The sequence below is a fragment of the Garra rufa genome, chromosome 2 (assembly GCF_049309525.1).
Source record: "Garra rufa chromosome 2, GarRuf1.0, whole genome shotgun sequence".
NCBI classification, from domain to species: domain Eukaryota; kingdom Metazoa; phylum Chordata; class Actinopteri; order Cypriniformes; family Cyprinidae; genus Garra; species Garra rufa.
The window spans coordinates 15,678,466-15,694,765 of record NC_133362.1 but is presented as its reverse complement, the minus strand read 5'-3'; the positions used below and the strand labels follow the sequence as shown (position 1 = coordinate 15,694,765).

Genomic DNA, 16,300 nt, shown 5'->3' with positions numbered 1-16,300 from the left:
TCAGACAGTTTTTTGCACTGAACTTTTGGCTCCAAAGTCTTTAGGACTCTAAATGTTTTTCCCGGTTTGACCAATTAGTACAGCCCATAACATGACAATAATTTACCATTTTCAGCAGTAATAATCAGCAAAATATGCGAGTTTTGTTAAGCTCAATGGCATTGTTTGTGTTCAGTGCTGTCAAAATGGCCAATTGATGACACATTGTGAAAACACACTATTGACTACTTTATAAAAAATAACTATTTTAGGTCATACACTGGAAAAAGTTAGACTACTTTGAAACAATTTTCAGAAATTGGTAGTAAATTTCACAAATAAATGTTTGTAAAACATACTTCATTAATCTTGGATACCAAAATGTATCCACGTTATAGAGTGTTTTCACGATGCGTCATAAATCGTATATTTTGCTGATTATTGCTGCTGAAAAGAGTCAATTACTGTCATGTTTTGGGCTGTACTAATCAGTCAGACAAGGAAAAACATTTGGAGTGCTACAGACTGCCAAAAGTGATAACAAATCAAAGAGAAGAGTGCAAAAAAACAGTCTGAGATTTGTGGTGGCCAAACTTAACCAGGATTTTCAGGGCATAAATCTTGACAACATTCGTGTTTGTTCTTATCATTTCCAGTCAGGTAGGTGAAATATTAGGCTAATATCTTAATTATTACTGCTCATACATATGTTTACCTATTAACTTTAGTTTGTCAAAATATTGCGTCCTTTCCTGCTTACTATGTCCTTCTCTATATGATTTAGCAGCTTCCACATGTTTTTTCTGTGGTTTAGACAGCATCATTTAGCAGAACAATGTATTCAGTATATATTAACCATGCAATTAATGCTGTTGTTTACATCTGAATATAACCAATATGGCTGCGCATCCGGGTAACTGACCAAACCGTGACGTAAGTGCAAACCCTCTATTTTATTTTTTTATTTTTTTATTTTTTTTACGCAGAAGCCGCTTTCTGTGAATGTAAAGAAACTGTTTGCTCTACAAACCAGTGTGTTCATAACTAAGATAATACATTACAATAATATGGTAAGACACACCAGTTTACAATATCAAGCAGCAAAATGATCTGTTTTGTACAGCTAATATAATATAGCTGGAAGCGAATGACACCAGAAGCATTATATTTACAGACGGCCGCGCTCACACTTAAAGGAAAAATAAGGTGGATATAAAAGTAAAAAACACTTTGTAATTTGGGGTAAAGACGCATTCCCAGAATTCCCGCAAGCCAACTTTATTTAAAAGGTTAGATTCTTTTTATATTTTTTAATATAAAAGTTATGCACATTGGAGATACTTATATGGTATTTTTGTTATTTAGTTATTGTTTGCTGCAAACCTTATGATGTAATTATTGGCCACACTTGATGAATTTAACCTTTTTTTTGGCAGTGTATCATAACAGGGCTCATTTGAGATAGTGCTCAACACTCTCACATGATTTATTTGTGACAGAGAGAGGGTGGGAGTTAGCTTTAATGCTTAATATGTGTGTAAGGCTGTCAGTCGTCATAGGTTTAGTATTTGATTGATGGCGTCTGAGCAAAATTGCATCGCTAGCTTGTAGAGTATGTGCTTCCTATGTGCTTTGGAATTGATGCCCCGTCAGCAGAAATCTTGTCTAAAGTACAGTAAGCACATACAGGAGTGTGTTAGACATGTTTTAGCCATGTAGCTGTAGCATTTCAATATTAAAACTGCATTAAAGAGCACCGTCATTAGCATTTGCCGATTTTCCATAGTGACTTACAGTGCATTTATTACATTTCCTTAACTCAAAATGGTTGTAAATATCCCATATTGAATCCCCAACCTTTGTTTTAAATGTTGTAAATAACCCAAATGTTTATTGTAAATAGCCTATATCTTTAATCATGCTGATGCCATCACCCTTTCTGCTTCAGCCATGTGAGGTAATGTAATACAAGTCTCCGGAGGAAGTACTGCATTATCATTCTCTTTCGTTTCCCTCTCCTACTTTAAGTGCATTCAGACGCTGCTGCCTTTGAGTGTATTGATTTCTGATGAGGAGGACTAATACACACACCGACATAGACCCACACAAACATGCACATACCAGTACTCATTTGTCAAAGGCATCTGCTTCCCCTCTCAGACAGCAGACAGAGAGACAGCAGTCTATCCATTTAGACAGAAAGACAGCAGCAGTCCATCCAGTCACTCAGACAGCATGTTATCCTGAGTCGATCATCCGAATGGGACCCAGATACAGGCAATTCTTTGCATTTCATCCATCCCTAACAAAAGAAATTGATGAACCAGAGAAAGCATCTTGTTTTTTTATAATACAAAATATTTTGAATCTGTATGTTTGTGGTGGCATATACAGTGCCTTTGATTTTTTTCACATTTTGTTATGTTGCTGCCTTGTGTTAAACTGCTTTAAATTACCTTTTTTCCACATCAATTTACACTCCATACGCAATACTGGCAAAGCAAAAAAGCTGTTGTTCAAACATCTAAATGCATTTACAAAATAAAAAAATGTATGATTCCATTGCATAAGTATACATACCCTTATCTGAGACAGTTGAAATTTAGCTTAGGAGCGTTTATATTACTTGTAAACCTTTAGTGAAATTAACCTGTGGCAAATTCAGTTGAATGAGTATGATTTGGAAATGCACACATTTTAATAAATGGTCTAACAGCTGAAAATGCACATCAGAGCAAAAACCAAGCCTTGAGGTAAAAAAAAACTGCTTGTGAGAGCTTAGAGGCAGGACTGCATCAAGTCACACATCTGGGGAAGAGTTCAGGGGAAAAAAATTGCTGCATTGCAGGAGAAGCATGTAGTCTCTGTTACCCTTAATGGAAGACGTTCTCTTCCTAGAGCTGGTCTCCTGGCCAAACTGAGCAATTGATGGAGAAGGGCTTTGGTTAGAGTGGTGACAGAAGCTGACAGTCACTCTAGTTGAGCTCCATGATCATATGTGGAGATAGGAAAAACCTACAGAAGGACAAACATCACTGCAACACTCCACCGATCTGGGCTTAATGGCGGTGTACCAAGACTCAATCCTTTCCTCAGCGAAGACATTCACACTTGGCATTTGCAAAAAAGAACTTAAAGGACCCTCAGATTGTGAGAAACAAGATTTCGTGGTCTGATGAACCTCAATTCCAAGCATCATGTTTGGAGGAAACCAAACACTGTTCATCAACTGCAGAGTACCATCCTAAAAGTAAAGTGTGCTGGTAGCAGCCTCGTGTTGTGGGGCTGTTTTTCAGAAGCAGATACTGAAGGTCTTGTCAGGGTAGAAGAAAACCTCAATGCACCAAAATATTGAGATAGCTTTAATGAAAACCCAGTCCAGGGCATTCAGAACCTCAGACTGGGCCGAAGGTTTAACTTCCAACAGGGCCCTAAGCACACAGCAAGAGTGGCTTATAGACAACTCCGTGAATGTCCTCAAGTGGTCCAGCCACAGGCTTGAACCCAATCAAATATTTCTGGAGAAACCTGAAAATGGGTCCCCATCCAACCTGACAGAGCTTGAGAGGTGAAGAGATAAAGAGAAGAATTGCAAATGATTGCCAAATGCTGATGTGTAAAGCTTGTTGCGTCACACCCAAAAAGACTTTCTTCACAATCCGCTCGCTGCCTGCCCCATAAATTGGCTGTAAAAAAAAAATGCGTCTCTGTGGTCAGCCTAGGGTCTGAGATATGCCAAAAAAACAATCGGTGCTACCAACCATTCCATAGAAAAACAAACAGTGTTCCAACCACTTGTGGACTTTCGCTCTGCCTCCCTCACATCCCTGCACCAGTGCGAAAGTCCACAACACCAACCCCCTGACGGTGATTGGTTGGAACACTGTTTGTTTTTCTATGGAATGGTTGGTAGCACCGATTGTTTTTTTGGCATATCTCAGACCCTAGGCTGACCACAGAGATGCGTTTTTTTTACAGCCAATTTATGGGGCAGGCAGCGAGTGGATCATAAAGAAAGGTCAGCTGAATGTGTCACTTTATGGTTCAGGCTTGAAATCGCTTATACAGCCTTTAAGGGTATGAATACCTATGCAATGCACTTATTTCAGTTTTTTATTTTTTAATGCATTTACAAAGATGTGACAATTCTGTTTTTGTTTGGAATGTATATTGATGTGGTAAAAATAATTTAAAGCAGTTTGACATAAGGCAGCAACACAAAACGTAAAACACTGAAGGGGTATGAAAACTTTCACAAGGCACTGCATGCATACACGGCAGGATGGATCCATGCTTTCATGTTTTTTGCGCCAAATTCTGACTTTGCCAACCAAATGTTGCAACAGACATTGAGACTCATCTGACCAAACAACCTTTTTCCAATCTTCGACTGTCAAATTTTGGATAGCCCCGTGTGAATTGTAGTCTTCTTGTAGCCTCGCTAAAAAAACACAGTTCAAGTTTTCAGACCATTTGAAGTTCGATAGTTTGATTTTGACTTAATATATATGTGTGCAAGTTTTTTTTTTACTTACGTTTTTAATATTAGTTTTCCCGTTAACGCCATTATATTGTTCATTCCGACTGATTCGCGAACGCGCAGAAACACAGAAGAGGCGGGATTTATCGGATGAACAACCGAACATAATCAGTCACATCCAATCATATCGTGATGGGGGCTGTAATTTTACCTGCTGGTGTCGCTGTTTGACCGTTTTACTTTAGAAAAACGGGTTATTAATACGCTTTTTGCATCATATTTTATAATATTTGCTTTGTTTTATTTTTGTACTATATTTGTACTTATTCAGTTTTCTAAGGAGACACTGCCTCCCCTGCCTCCTCAGAGGAAACACCATAAGAGCTGTCCAAAAAGTGTCAAGCATTGTAATACGAAATATAGACACTTATCAAAGAAAAAAAAAAAAAAAAAAGATTTTATCACTAACCTTATCTTTTATAGGATGTGTTAAAGGAGTTCACTTCCAGAATAAATTCCTGATAATTTACTAACCCTTATGTGATCCTTTCTGCCTTCAGTTGCAAAGAAATTAAGGTTTTTGAGGAAAACATTACAGGATTTTTCTCCATACAGTGGACTTCAATGGGAGCCAATGGGTTTAAGATCCAAATTACAGTTTCAATGCAGCTTCAAAGGGCTCTACACAAAGAATAAGGGTCTTATCTAATAAAATAACATTGTGGTTTTACCTTTGGTTTGCCTTGTACTTCTGCCTACGCCACGCCTTACCTTTCCAACCTGATTACGTAATGCGTGACGTCAGGCTGGTGCAAGATGAGCATTTGTGGTTATAAAGTGTATACATTTTTATTGTTTTAAGAAAATAACCAATCGTTTTGCTAGATAAGACACTTATTCCTCAGCTGGGATCATGTTGAGTCCTTGTGAAGCTGCATTGAGACCTTCAACCCGTTGGGCACCATTGAAGTCCACTATATGGAGAAAATTCACGTTTCACCACATATTTAAGCCATTTGAATTGTTTTTATTACATACACATTTCAAACACTGAGAAGCGCACAAACATAAATGTGTTCTTTCAAACAAATGATTTATTTAATGTATGTTGCATGTGAATGAGAAACAAGATTTTAACTGTGAAAGGTGAATGAGCATTTCATGAAGATACATGTGGTATCATCTACACAGACCTAGAGAACAACCGCCATGACGACACAAACACACATTTGCCACTTACAGAACAGCTTTTACAGTTAGACAAGCTGCCGCCCCTAAAACAGCAGACAGGGAGCAGCATTGAGACCAGCAGCTCAACATGGCAAGGCACGAGTCGAGAGAGGTGCAGAAAAACATTAGTGTACAAGACAAGACGATTCCAGAAACACAAGCCATATACAACATCAACAATATATCATTTTCATTCTGACTGTGAATTCTAACAAGTGCCACCTCTAGTTTTTTTTCCCCTGAGGGAGGAAGAGCAAATACAAGGCCAAGCCCTGATGGCAAATCAACAATTCGAACACCTTCACGTCCCCAGTCTCTACCGCAGCCACAGAAATGCATCCTGCATGTCTGAACATGGATGAGTGAAAAATTAAAGATAAAAAAAAATGAACTCCATTCACATCATGCATGCTTTCAAACATAGCACAAGCAGGTACCTGAGAAAACCTAAAAAAAAAAAAAATCTAATGGCACACCGTGGGCTCATTCCAGCGCTCTGGAGGAAAATCATTCTTTTGTGGGCCTGTCTTCTGCCCAGAAACACAGCTCCACTTCGGTCTCGGTTTCTCCTGCCTGCAGCCCCTCGGTCTAGATTATGGATATTTCTGCAGCTGTTGATCCAAACACCGTGCTCATCATCCTTGTTCCCTTATTCCACCATGCAATGTCATCAGGCATGCTGGGTATTCTGGTTAAGCGCCAATGATTATCACCAAATGAATTGTGAAAACCTGTTACAGCTACAAGTGTGTGGTCATAACATGGTATAAACAATTAAAGAAAATCTGCAAATTCTGCTAACATTAACTGCTTTCCATTTTTGCTCTCTGTTCATGTTTGGGTCCTCAGCAGAAACAGATCAAAAAAAGAAAAAGAAAGGAAGACTTAGTCTGTAAAATGTCATGTAATCACGTGATGGGTTAAAATGGGCCCCGTGACCCCCGGGGGTGCAACTGAAAGCGTTTGTAAGCCATGAAACCAGCTGCTATTACTGCCAGGCCGACTACAGTATAGATTGTCCATGTGCCGAAAACAGATGAAGATTCTCCGTCGGCACGAGAGCTGGTGGGGCCGTTCTGCGGGATAGGCTGTAGATTTGAACACATGTCAGTGAAGCTGATTCATTTACTGGGAATTCTCAAGACACACAATCAACATCACGATTGCCATAGCCTTCAATACTTACTCGCTGCTGTATGTGAAGATGCACATCTTCCCCTGCAGACCGAAACAGCTCCACTGCTGCACCGTGAGACAGATTGTCCAACTTTTGGCCATTTATCTATACAAAAAACAATCACATATACAATATTCATTTTAAAGCGGTCATATCAAGAACCCTAACCCCTAAATTTAAACTTATTAAAACATTTTTTCCCCAATCGATGTTTTTAAAAGTATCTTTTTGATAGATCTCTTTGATAGTGAAGTCCAAAAAATATATACATTTTATATTTTCTTTGTAAATTAGGAAATTTGTCAAAAAAAACGTGTCCCACATTTTTCATGTCACTACCGAAACTGAAAACCAAACTACACCCCTACATTTATGATCAGGAAATATTTATGTGTCCCTCTCTCTCGTACCTACATGGTGAGTAGATAGGTCCCATCATTTTGAGGTAAAGGTGTTTAAAAATTTGAAAATCTGTGTGTAACTAAGGAACGTCACTACCGAACACCATTTTTCTGCAATTAAGCACACTTTTTTTGGGAGTTATTCCATAACTGAAACATTTGGTGAAGTTTCGGAAGTGACATCCCTGTATTTTTGGGAGTCATTCCTTAAAATTGTCACTACTTGTTTTCCGTACAGCCTGGCATGAATGTAACATATCCTATAGAAAAGCATTAAAAACTGCTAGATCAGATTATTTTTCATCTTTCTTAGAAGAAAACAAACATAACCCTAGGTATTTATTCAATACAGTGGCTAATTAACGAAGAATAAAGCACCAACAGGCGCTGAATTTTCCCAACAGCACAGCAGTAATGACTTCATGAACTATTTAACTACATAGATAGATACTACTAGAGATAAAATTGTAACTATGCAGCCATCCGCTACAGTATCACATCAGATATGCTATAGATCTCCTGAGGCACAATTCCATGCATTTTCAACTATAGGAGAGGAACAGTTGTATAAACTTATTAACTCATCTAAACCGACAACATGTATGTTAGACCCTATTCCATCTAAGCTACTAAAAGAGGTCCTTCCAGAAGTCATAGATCCTCTTCTGAATATTATTAATTCGTCACTATCGTTAGGATATGTCCCCAAAACTTTCAAACTGGCTGTTATTAAGCCTCTAATTAAAAAACCTCAACTTGATCCCAATGAATTAAACAATTACAGACCAATTTCAAATCTCCCTTTTCTGTCAAAGATACTAGAAAAGGTAGTGTCCTCACAATTGTGTTCTTTCTTAGAGAAAAATCTGGTATCTGTGAGGATTTCCAGTCAGGTTTTAGACCGTATCATAGTACTGAGACTGCTTTTATTAGAGTTACAAATGATCTTCTCCTGTCATCCGATCGTGGATGCATCTCTCTTTTTGTACTACTGGATCGTAGTGCTGCGTTTGATACTGTTGACCACAATATTCTTTTAAATAGACTTGGAAATTATGTTGGCATTAGTGGTACTGCACTGGCTTGGTTCGAATCGTACTTATCTGACCGGCATCAATTCGGAGCAGTGAATGACGAGGTATCATATCAATCACAAGTGCAGTATGAGTACCTCAAGGCTCAGTACTAGGGCCATTACTTTTTACACTTTATATGTTACCCTTGGGAGATATCATCAGGAAACATGGTGTTAGCTTTCATTGTTACGCTGATGATACGCAGCTCTATATTTCTTCGCGGCCCGGCGAAAAACATACCAATTTGAAAAACTAACAGAATGCATAGTTGAAAAATAATTGGATGGCAAGAAATTTTTTAATGCTAAATTCTGAAAAAACAGAGGCGTTAATTATTGGACCAAAAACCTCTGCATGTAATAACCTAAAACACAGTCTAATACTCAATGACTGCTCTGTCAATTCGTCGTCATCAGTCAGAAACCTAGGTGTGCTATTCGATAGCAATCTTTCCTTCGAAAGCCACATTTCTAGCATTTGCAAAACCGCATTTTTTCATCTAAAAAAATATCTAAATTACGACCTATGCTCACGATGTCAAATGCAGAAACGTTAATCCATGCGTTCATGACCTTAAGGATAGATTATTGTAATGCTTTATTGGGTGGTTGTTCTGCATGCTTAATAAACTCCAGCTGGTCCAAAATGCAGCAGCTAGAGTTCTTACTAGAACCAGAAAGTATGACCATATTAGCCCGGTTCTGTCAACACTGCACTGGCTCCCTATTAAACATGGTATAGATTTTAAAATCTTGCTAATTACTTATAAAGCCCTGAATGGTTTAGCTCCTCAGTACTTGAGCGAGCTCTTATCATATTATAGTCCCTCACGTCCACTGCGTTCTCAAGATTCTGGCAATTTGATAGTACCTAGAATATCAAAACCAACTGCGGTGCGGCAGATCTTTTTCACATTTAGCGCCCAAACTCTGGAACAATCTACCTAACACTGTTCAGGAGGCAGACACACTCTGTCAGTTTAAATCTAGATTAAAGACCCATGTCTTTAACCTGGCCTACACTTAAGACATTTCATAATCCAAATCCGTTAAAGGATTGTTAGGCTGCATTATTTAGGTCAACCGGAACCAGGGACACTTCCTGTAACACCTGATGTACTCGTTGCATCAGAAGAAGAATGCCATACGCTAATATTAGTATCTTTCCTTCTTATTCCGAGGTCACCGTAGCCACCTGTATCCAGATCAGACGGTCACTAGTCTCCCGGATCTAGTCCGTGCCCATCAGCACCCAGAGATATCCTCTACAGCCCTGAATGTCAGCAGAGACCACATCAACTAGATGAGCCCCAGAGACAGATCATCAGTGAAGACCTCATCACCTAGATGGCCATCGACGCAAGACAGCGAAAACAAGATGAGTTCTCTCCAATCTGATTTTGTGGCAACTTGGAACTCTTGCATCTACATTAATATTAGTCTGTTTATTTCTTATTCCCAGGTCACAATAGCCACGAGATCCAGTCCGTATCCAGATCAGATGGTCACTGCAGAACCCCGGATCCAGTCCAAACCAAGAGCAGATGGTGGATCAACACCTTCAGCCGAATGTCAGCGGATACCGTGTCAACTAGATGAGCCCCAGAGACAGATCATCAAGAAAGAACTCCTACCCTAAACGGCCACCGGCACAAGGCCATGGGAACTAGATGAGTCCTCCCCAATTTGACTTTGTTGCAATATGGAACTCTTGCATTATTATTGACATTTTACTTTATTATTTTAATACTTTAAGGTTGCTTTGACACAACTTGTATTGTAAAAAGCACTGTATAAATAATCTTGACTTGACTTGACTACTGAAACAGTCACAACCAAAACATTTGGTGAAGTTTCGGTAGTGACATCCTTGTTGTTTGGGTATCAGTCCTTTAAATTGTCGTTACCAAAACAGTCACAACCAAAACATTTGGTGAAGTTTTTGGTAGAGACATCCTTGTTTTTTGGGTGTCATTCCTTAAAATTGTCATTACCAAAACATTTGGTAAAGTTTCGGTAGTGACATCCTTGTTGTTTGGGTATCAGTCCTTTAAATTGTCGTTACCAAAACAGTCACAACCAAAACATTTGGTGAAGTTTCTGTAGGGACATCCTTGTTTTTTTGGGTGTAATTTCTTAAAATTGTCACAACCAAAACATCTGGTGAAGTTTCGGTAATGACAACCTTGTTTTTTTAAGAGTCATTCCTTAAAATTGTCACTACCGAAACAATCACTACATGTCATTATTGTTTCAGTAGCGAAAAGGAGGAACACTTAATCCTCTATTGGGGGAAATAAACCACTTTAGTACAGTTATGCAAATTTTTAGTATATTACGTGTATGTTTTTAGTAGTGTTTTGGTATGAGAGTTAAAATTCTGTAATGTGATGGGGTCGCTACCAAAGCTACCGAAAATGTCACTAGCGAAAATGTGAAGTCACAACCGAAACATGGGATGTTTTCCCAAAAATATAGTATATTAAATTATCAGCTAAGATGTTATGATAGTGTTTGGTTCAATGTATATAGATTGAGTGTAGAGTGTAAAGTGACAAATTAGTGACAAATTTGGGGAGAGGACAAATATTCCAGACCTTTCTGAAAATACAAATGAGAATTAACTGCACAATTACTAGAAATGTGCACCTTGGATATTATACAATTTGCACACATACAATTTTTTTTGGAAAAACACACTTTTTTTTCAAGGCGTTTCCAAATCTGACTTTGGCCATTCTACAAAATTGTAGAATTGTAGGCCATTCTACAATTCAGGGTATCTGCAGATATGAACAAGTGAAAAAAAGCTTGTTGGACTATGCTACTGTTGTATTCTGCTACTGTGATTCTGTCTAAAGACGCAGTAACTACCACAGGGGGAGAAAAAAATCTTCAGTCCATCAGACACTGTGACTGCGGTCATGCCAGTCGCGTCTTGAAAATACACAGTCACGCCAGCCGCGCTTTTTTTTGTATGCGCGTCTAATCGTGCACTTACGGTATGGGTGCTGGGAGCGGTCAAGATGGATTTAAAGACGCTGTTAGAACGGCGTTTTCTTTATGATTTACCTGATATTTTCCATCAGGACCTAAATTAAGTAATGAAGACTGAAGATATTTTAGCGGACATGTGACCAGAACTATTTAAGACCTACCGAAACTGAATTTAAGACTTTTAAAGACTTTTTAAGTCTTTAACTTTTTAATATATATATATATATATATTATTGTTCTGGTAACACAACCACAAATGCTGTGCTATCGTCATTCTGAGGACTGCTTTAAAGCTAAATAGGTTCGTCCACAGGATTACAGTAAGCATTGATTTACAATAAATCACTCATGTACAGTTGTGCTGTTGTATAGTGAAGTGGCAGTATTGATTCAAAGTTAAACATAGAGATACTCAAGCATTAAGTAATATTAAAGTATTCTTCGTTAACTAATACAGTAAATTACAGTGGTTTTACCGCAAGAATTTTGTCTCCCTCCTGCAGGCGTCCATCCAGTGCAGCCGCTCCGTTCTCTTTAATTTTTGCCACATAGATTCCACTGTCATTCATAATATACTGCTGGTCCACTCCACCCACTATATTAAACCCCAGACCTGACAGAGACAGAGAGGATGTTACACACAGCACCAGTTTGAACTACTTACATGATTAAACTGAGCCTGAAATATGTTCTGAAGGCCTTAATGTGATTTCTGAAGAAATGGGGAAGGGGGAAGAAAGAGACATGATCCTTGCCAGACATCACTTCTTAAGACAGAGGGGTCTCATTGCTTTTTTAAACATACAGAAACAACAAGACACATGGAAAATATCACTGTCAAATGCAATCCTTGTCGTGCAAAACACTTCATATCTACTACAAAAGCTATGATTTACTAATAATATACACTATTAGTCAAAAGTTTTTGAACAGTAAGATTTGTAATGTTTTTTTGCTCACTAATCCTGCACTTATTTGATCTAAAGCACAGCAAAAAAAAAAAAAACTATCATTTTGAAATATGTTTACTATTTTAAATAACATTTCTATTTAAATATATTTTAAAATGTAATTTATTCCTGTGATTTAATTTTTTTTAGCATCATTACTGCAGTCACATGATTCTTCAGAAATCTTTCTAATATTCGGATTTGCTGCTCAACATTTATTATTATTATTATGTTGCAAACAGCAAAGTAGAATTTTTTCAGGTTTCTTTGATAAATAAAAAGTTCAGAAGAACAACATTTATCTGAAATAGAAATCTTTTGTAATATTATACATGTCTTTATCATCATTTTTGATCAATTAATGGCATCCTTACTAAATAAAAGTATTAATTTCTATAATTTCTTTCCAAAAAGCCATGTATTTCAAATAAATGCTGATCTTTGGATCTTCCTCTTCATCAAAGAATCCTGAAAAAAAAGTACTCAACCGTATTAAATATTTACAATCGTACTAATACTAAATGTTTTTTAACAGCAAATAAACATTTTAGAATGATTTCTGCAGGATTATGTGACACTGAAGACTGGAGTAATGATGCTGAAATATATTTAAAATATATTCAAATTGAAAGCCATTATTTGAAATGGTAAAATAAGTAATAAAGATTAAACAGATATTAATAAATGTATAACGTAAGAAATGTTAAAGCCATCTCGTCAAAATTTAAAGCCAAAAAAGCCAAAATTCTGGCCAGAAGCGACGGTTTTTAGTTAAAATGCTTTAACAACTCAATTGTTTATTACAAACACACTGCTTTTTGCTTTAAAAGACCTTAATTGACAGTCATGTGGATTACTTTGATGTTTTTATCAGTTGTTTGGACTCTCATTCTGACGGCACCCATTCACTGCAAAGGATCCATTGGTGAGCAAATTAAGTAACGCTAAATTTCTACAAATCTGTTCGGATGCAAAAAAAAAAAAAAAAAAAACTAATTTACATCTTGGATGCTCCGAAAGTGAACCCATTTTTAGCAAATTTTCATTTTTGTATGAACTATTCCTTTAATTCGGAATCAAAAATTTACTGAAATTATGCAGTACATAAAGAACCACCAGATTTCTGTCGTTTTTTTTTTTAACCAGAATAACCATGACATTCTGATTAAACATTACTAGATCTATAAGATTTAGAAACTAAATAAAAGCAAGCAGACTTTAAAACGTAATTTATTCTAAATCTAAATTTAGCAGTCATGCGTCACTGCACACAAGAGGAGAGTTTTGCACCAGATATTCTTTAATTATAATAATAAGATCATGTGTTATATACTATATGGGGTCTAAAGACCATTTTATGTACGGCAGATTAAAAACAGGACATTTTCTTTCCAATACTGACAACTGGATTGTTTGCAGGGGCAGGTCCGGTATTAGTTAAATAGTCTAATTTGGCTTATAGTGTTGATGACGCATTAAGTATCTACAATTGTTTTACACTAATACTATTGTATCACATATCAAAGTCCAGAGTGATTAAAGCAGTTCAGTCCATGACCTCGCAGAGGTCACACACACCAAAGCATTATATAACAGTTTAATCAAAGTCAACAAGCAGCGGAGACTGTCAGCTTTCGGAAACGTAACTAAAGGACCGGGACCGGATTGAGTACTCTTTAAAAACGTTAATATCAGCCTAATATTGTGTGGTTTAATCTGTCAGAAATGTGTTTGTTTGTATATTTGGGTCTATAACGTTGATGGCGTACTGTGCAGGTTCTAATCTCAACTGAACTTTCGCTTTCATAATAATACGAACGTCTCCGAAAAAAACTAATCTGACCGTCTGCAGAACGCTTTCGGTCCGCATTATGTGTTCGTGTTCACGGCGGCAGTTGTGTCAGCATTTCCTGCAGGAGCGGGCCGAACCTCTAGTAGCGAACCGCCGGGCTGAACTCTGTTTTCAACAGCTCCAACAGTGCGGGAGAAGTCGAAGAAAAAGGCACACTTACCAGCCGGGCCTCTTTTTAGCGTAATTTCGTAGTCGCTCGGCGCATTGTGTGCGGATCCGTTCATGATGTCGGAAAAGTTTCACTTTTATTCCCGAACAGCAAAACCCTCCTAAAGCGTGCGGAACTCCGCCTGCTTCTTCTAATGCTGTCGGGATATACACGCAATCGCCACTGCCTCCTAACGGACACCACCGGAACTTCCACAGTGCACTTCATTGCCTGATATACAAACGTTGCATTAAATGTGCTCCTGAACCACAAAACCAGTCTTAAGTAGCATGGGTATATTTGTAGCAATAGCCAAAAATACACAGTATGGGTCAAAATTATCGATCATGTTCCATTAAGATATTTTGTAAATATTCTACCCTAAATATATCAACACTTAATTTTTTTTTATTAGTAATATGCATTGCTAAGAACTTCATTTGGACAACTTTAAAGGTGATTTTCTCAATATTTTAATTTTTTTGCACCCTCAGATTTCAGATTTTCAAAATAGTTGTATCTCGGCCAAATATTGTCCTATACTAAACCATGCATCAATGGAAAGCTTATTTATACAGCTTTCAGATGATGTATACATCTCGATTTCCAAAAATTGACCCCTATGACTGGTTTTGTGGTCCAGGGTCACAAATGTCATAGGATGGCACAAAATCATGCTTATTGTGTTTTCTAAAATTAGAATGAATAAGGGTGTTTATTGTATTTTTTATAAACTAAATAGCACATTAAACATTAAAATAATTTACATCTCGTCTAAAAGAAAATTACTGTTTTTAAGCCATTATACAATCAAGTCATACATATTTTCAGTAAGTTTTATTTGTAAGATTTGTGCTATTCTGCTATTTTTAAGTACTTTGGCCATACCCTGTTGCACCAGTCAAATGCTGTCAACAAGTCGAATGTGCATGTTGTTCGAATCATTAGATTCAAAAGAACAATTCATGAATCTGAATATTAAAAATATACAGCTTCAATGCATTGTGTCCAGAAATTGTGTTCATATTCTGCCTATTATATCAGAAAAAACATCTGTTATTATATTTATTTTATATTTTATTACATCTACCTTTTTCTTCAACACAGAAGTAAGCCTATGGGTGAGACTTGCACTTACGTCACGATTTGGTAAGTTACCTGGATGCGTGGGCATATTGGCGATACTCGGATGTAAACAACAGCATGTACTATTGAGTATGTTGCTTTGCTAATTTATGTGGAAAAAATGTGTGGAGGCTGCTAAATTATATAGAGAAGGACTTATTAAGCAGGAAAGGGTGCAATATTTGGACAAACTAAAGTTAATAGGTGGTAAAAATACATACAAGCAGGATTAGCCTAATATTTCACATACCTGACCAGAAATGATAAGAACAAACATGAATGTTGTCAACATTTTGCCCTTGAAATCCTGGTTCAGTTTGGCCAACCACATATGCCGTTTGTTCCCACAGTTGTTTCCCCCCGGTCCGACCAATTATTAAAGCTCAAAACATAAGAATAATTGACAAAATTTTTTAGCAGCAATAATCAGCAAAATATTGGAGTTTCGTTCGGTTCAGTGGCATAGTTTACGTTCTGTGCCACCAAAATGGCCAACTGATGACATGTCGTTTAAACACTCCATAGGGAAATAATGAAAAGAATAACAACGTGCAGTTGACAGTAAAACTGTTTGCACTACAAACCAGTGTGTTCATAATTAAGATAATACATTAAAATAATATGGTAAGACACATCAATTTGTAATATCAAGCAGCAAAACAAGCTGTTTTGTACAGCTAAAAGTAGCTGGATGCAGATGAGACCGGAAGCCAGACCCATACAATTTACAAATGGCCCACTCTTACAGGAAGAAAAAGATAGATATAATTATTACATTTTTATTTTTAAATGATTATGTTTTGTTTTTATGTTGGGAATTTTATCTGTCAAAAACTGGAAAGAGCATCATGGTCCCCAGAGAGTGTCAGATACTATGTTTTGCATA

General features: G+C 37.2%; 1 protein-coding gene across 1 annotated transcript; it reads right to left on the bottom strand.

The window, feature by feature from the left end:
* Positions 1-5,535: 5,535 nt before the first annotated feature.
* synj2bp (synaptojanin 2 binding protein) lies at positions 5,536-14,459 on the bottom strand. Its single transcript, XM_073833770.1, has 4 exons — positions 14,302-14,459; positions 11,816-11,952; positions 6,876-6,971; positions 5,536-6,777 (listed from the first exon to the last, which is right to left on the bottom strand). The coding sequence occupies exons 1-4, from the start codon at positions 14,363-14,365 to the stop codon at positions 6,610-6,612; spliced, it is 465 nt and encodes a 154-aa protein (XP_073689871.1). The 5' UTR covers positions 14,366-14,459; the 3' UTR covers positions 5,536-6,609.
* Between the last annotated feature and the right edge of the window lie 1,841 nt (positions 14,460-16,300).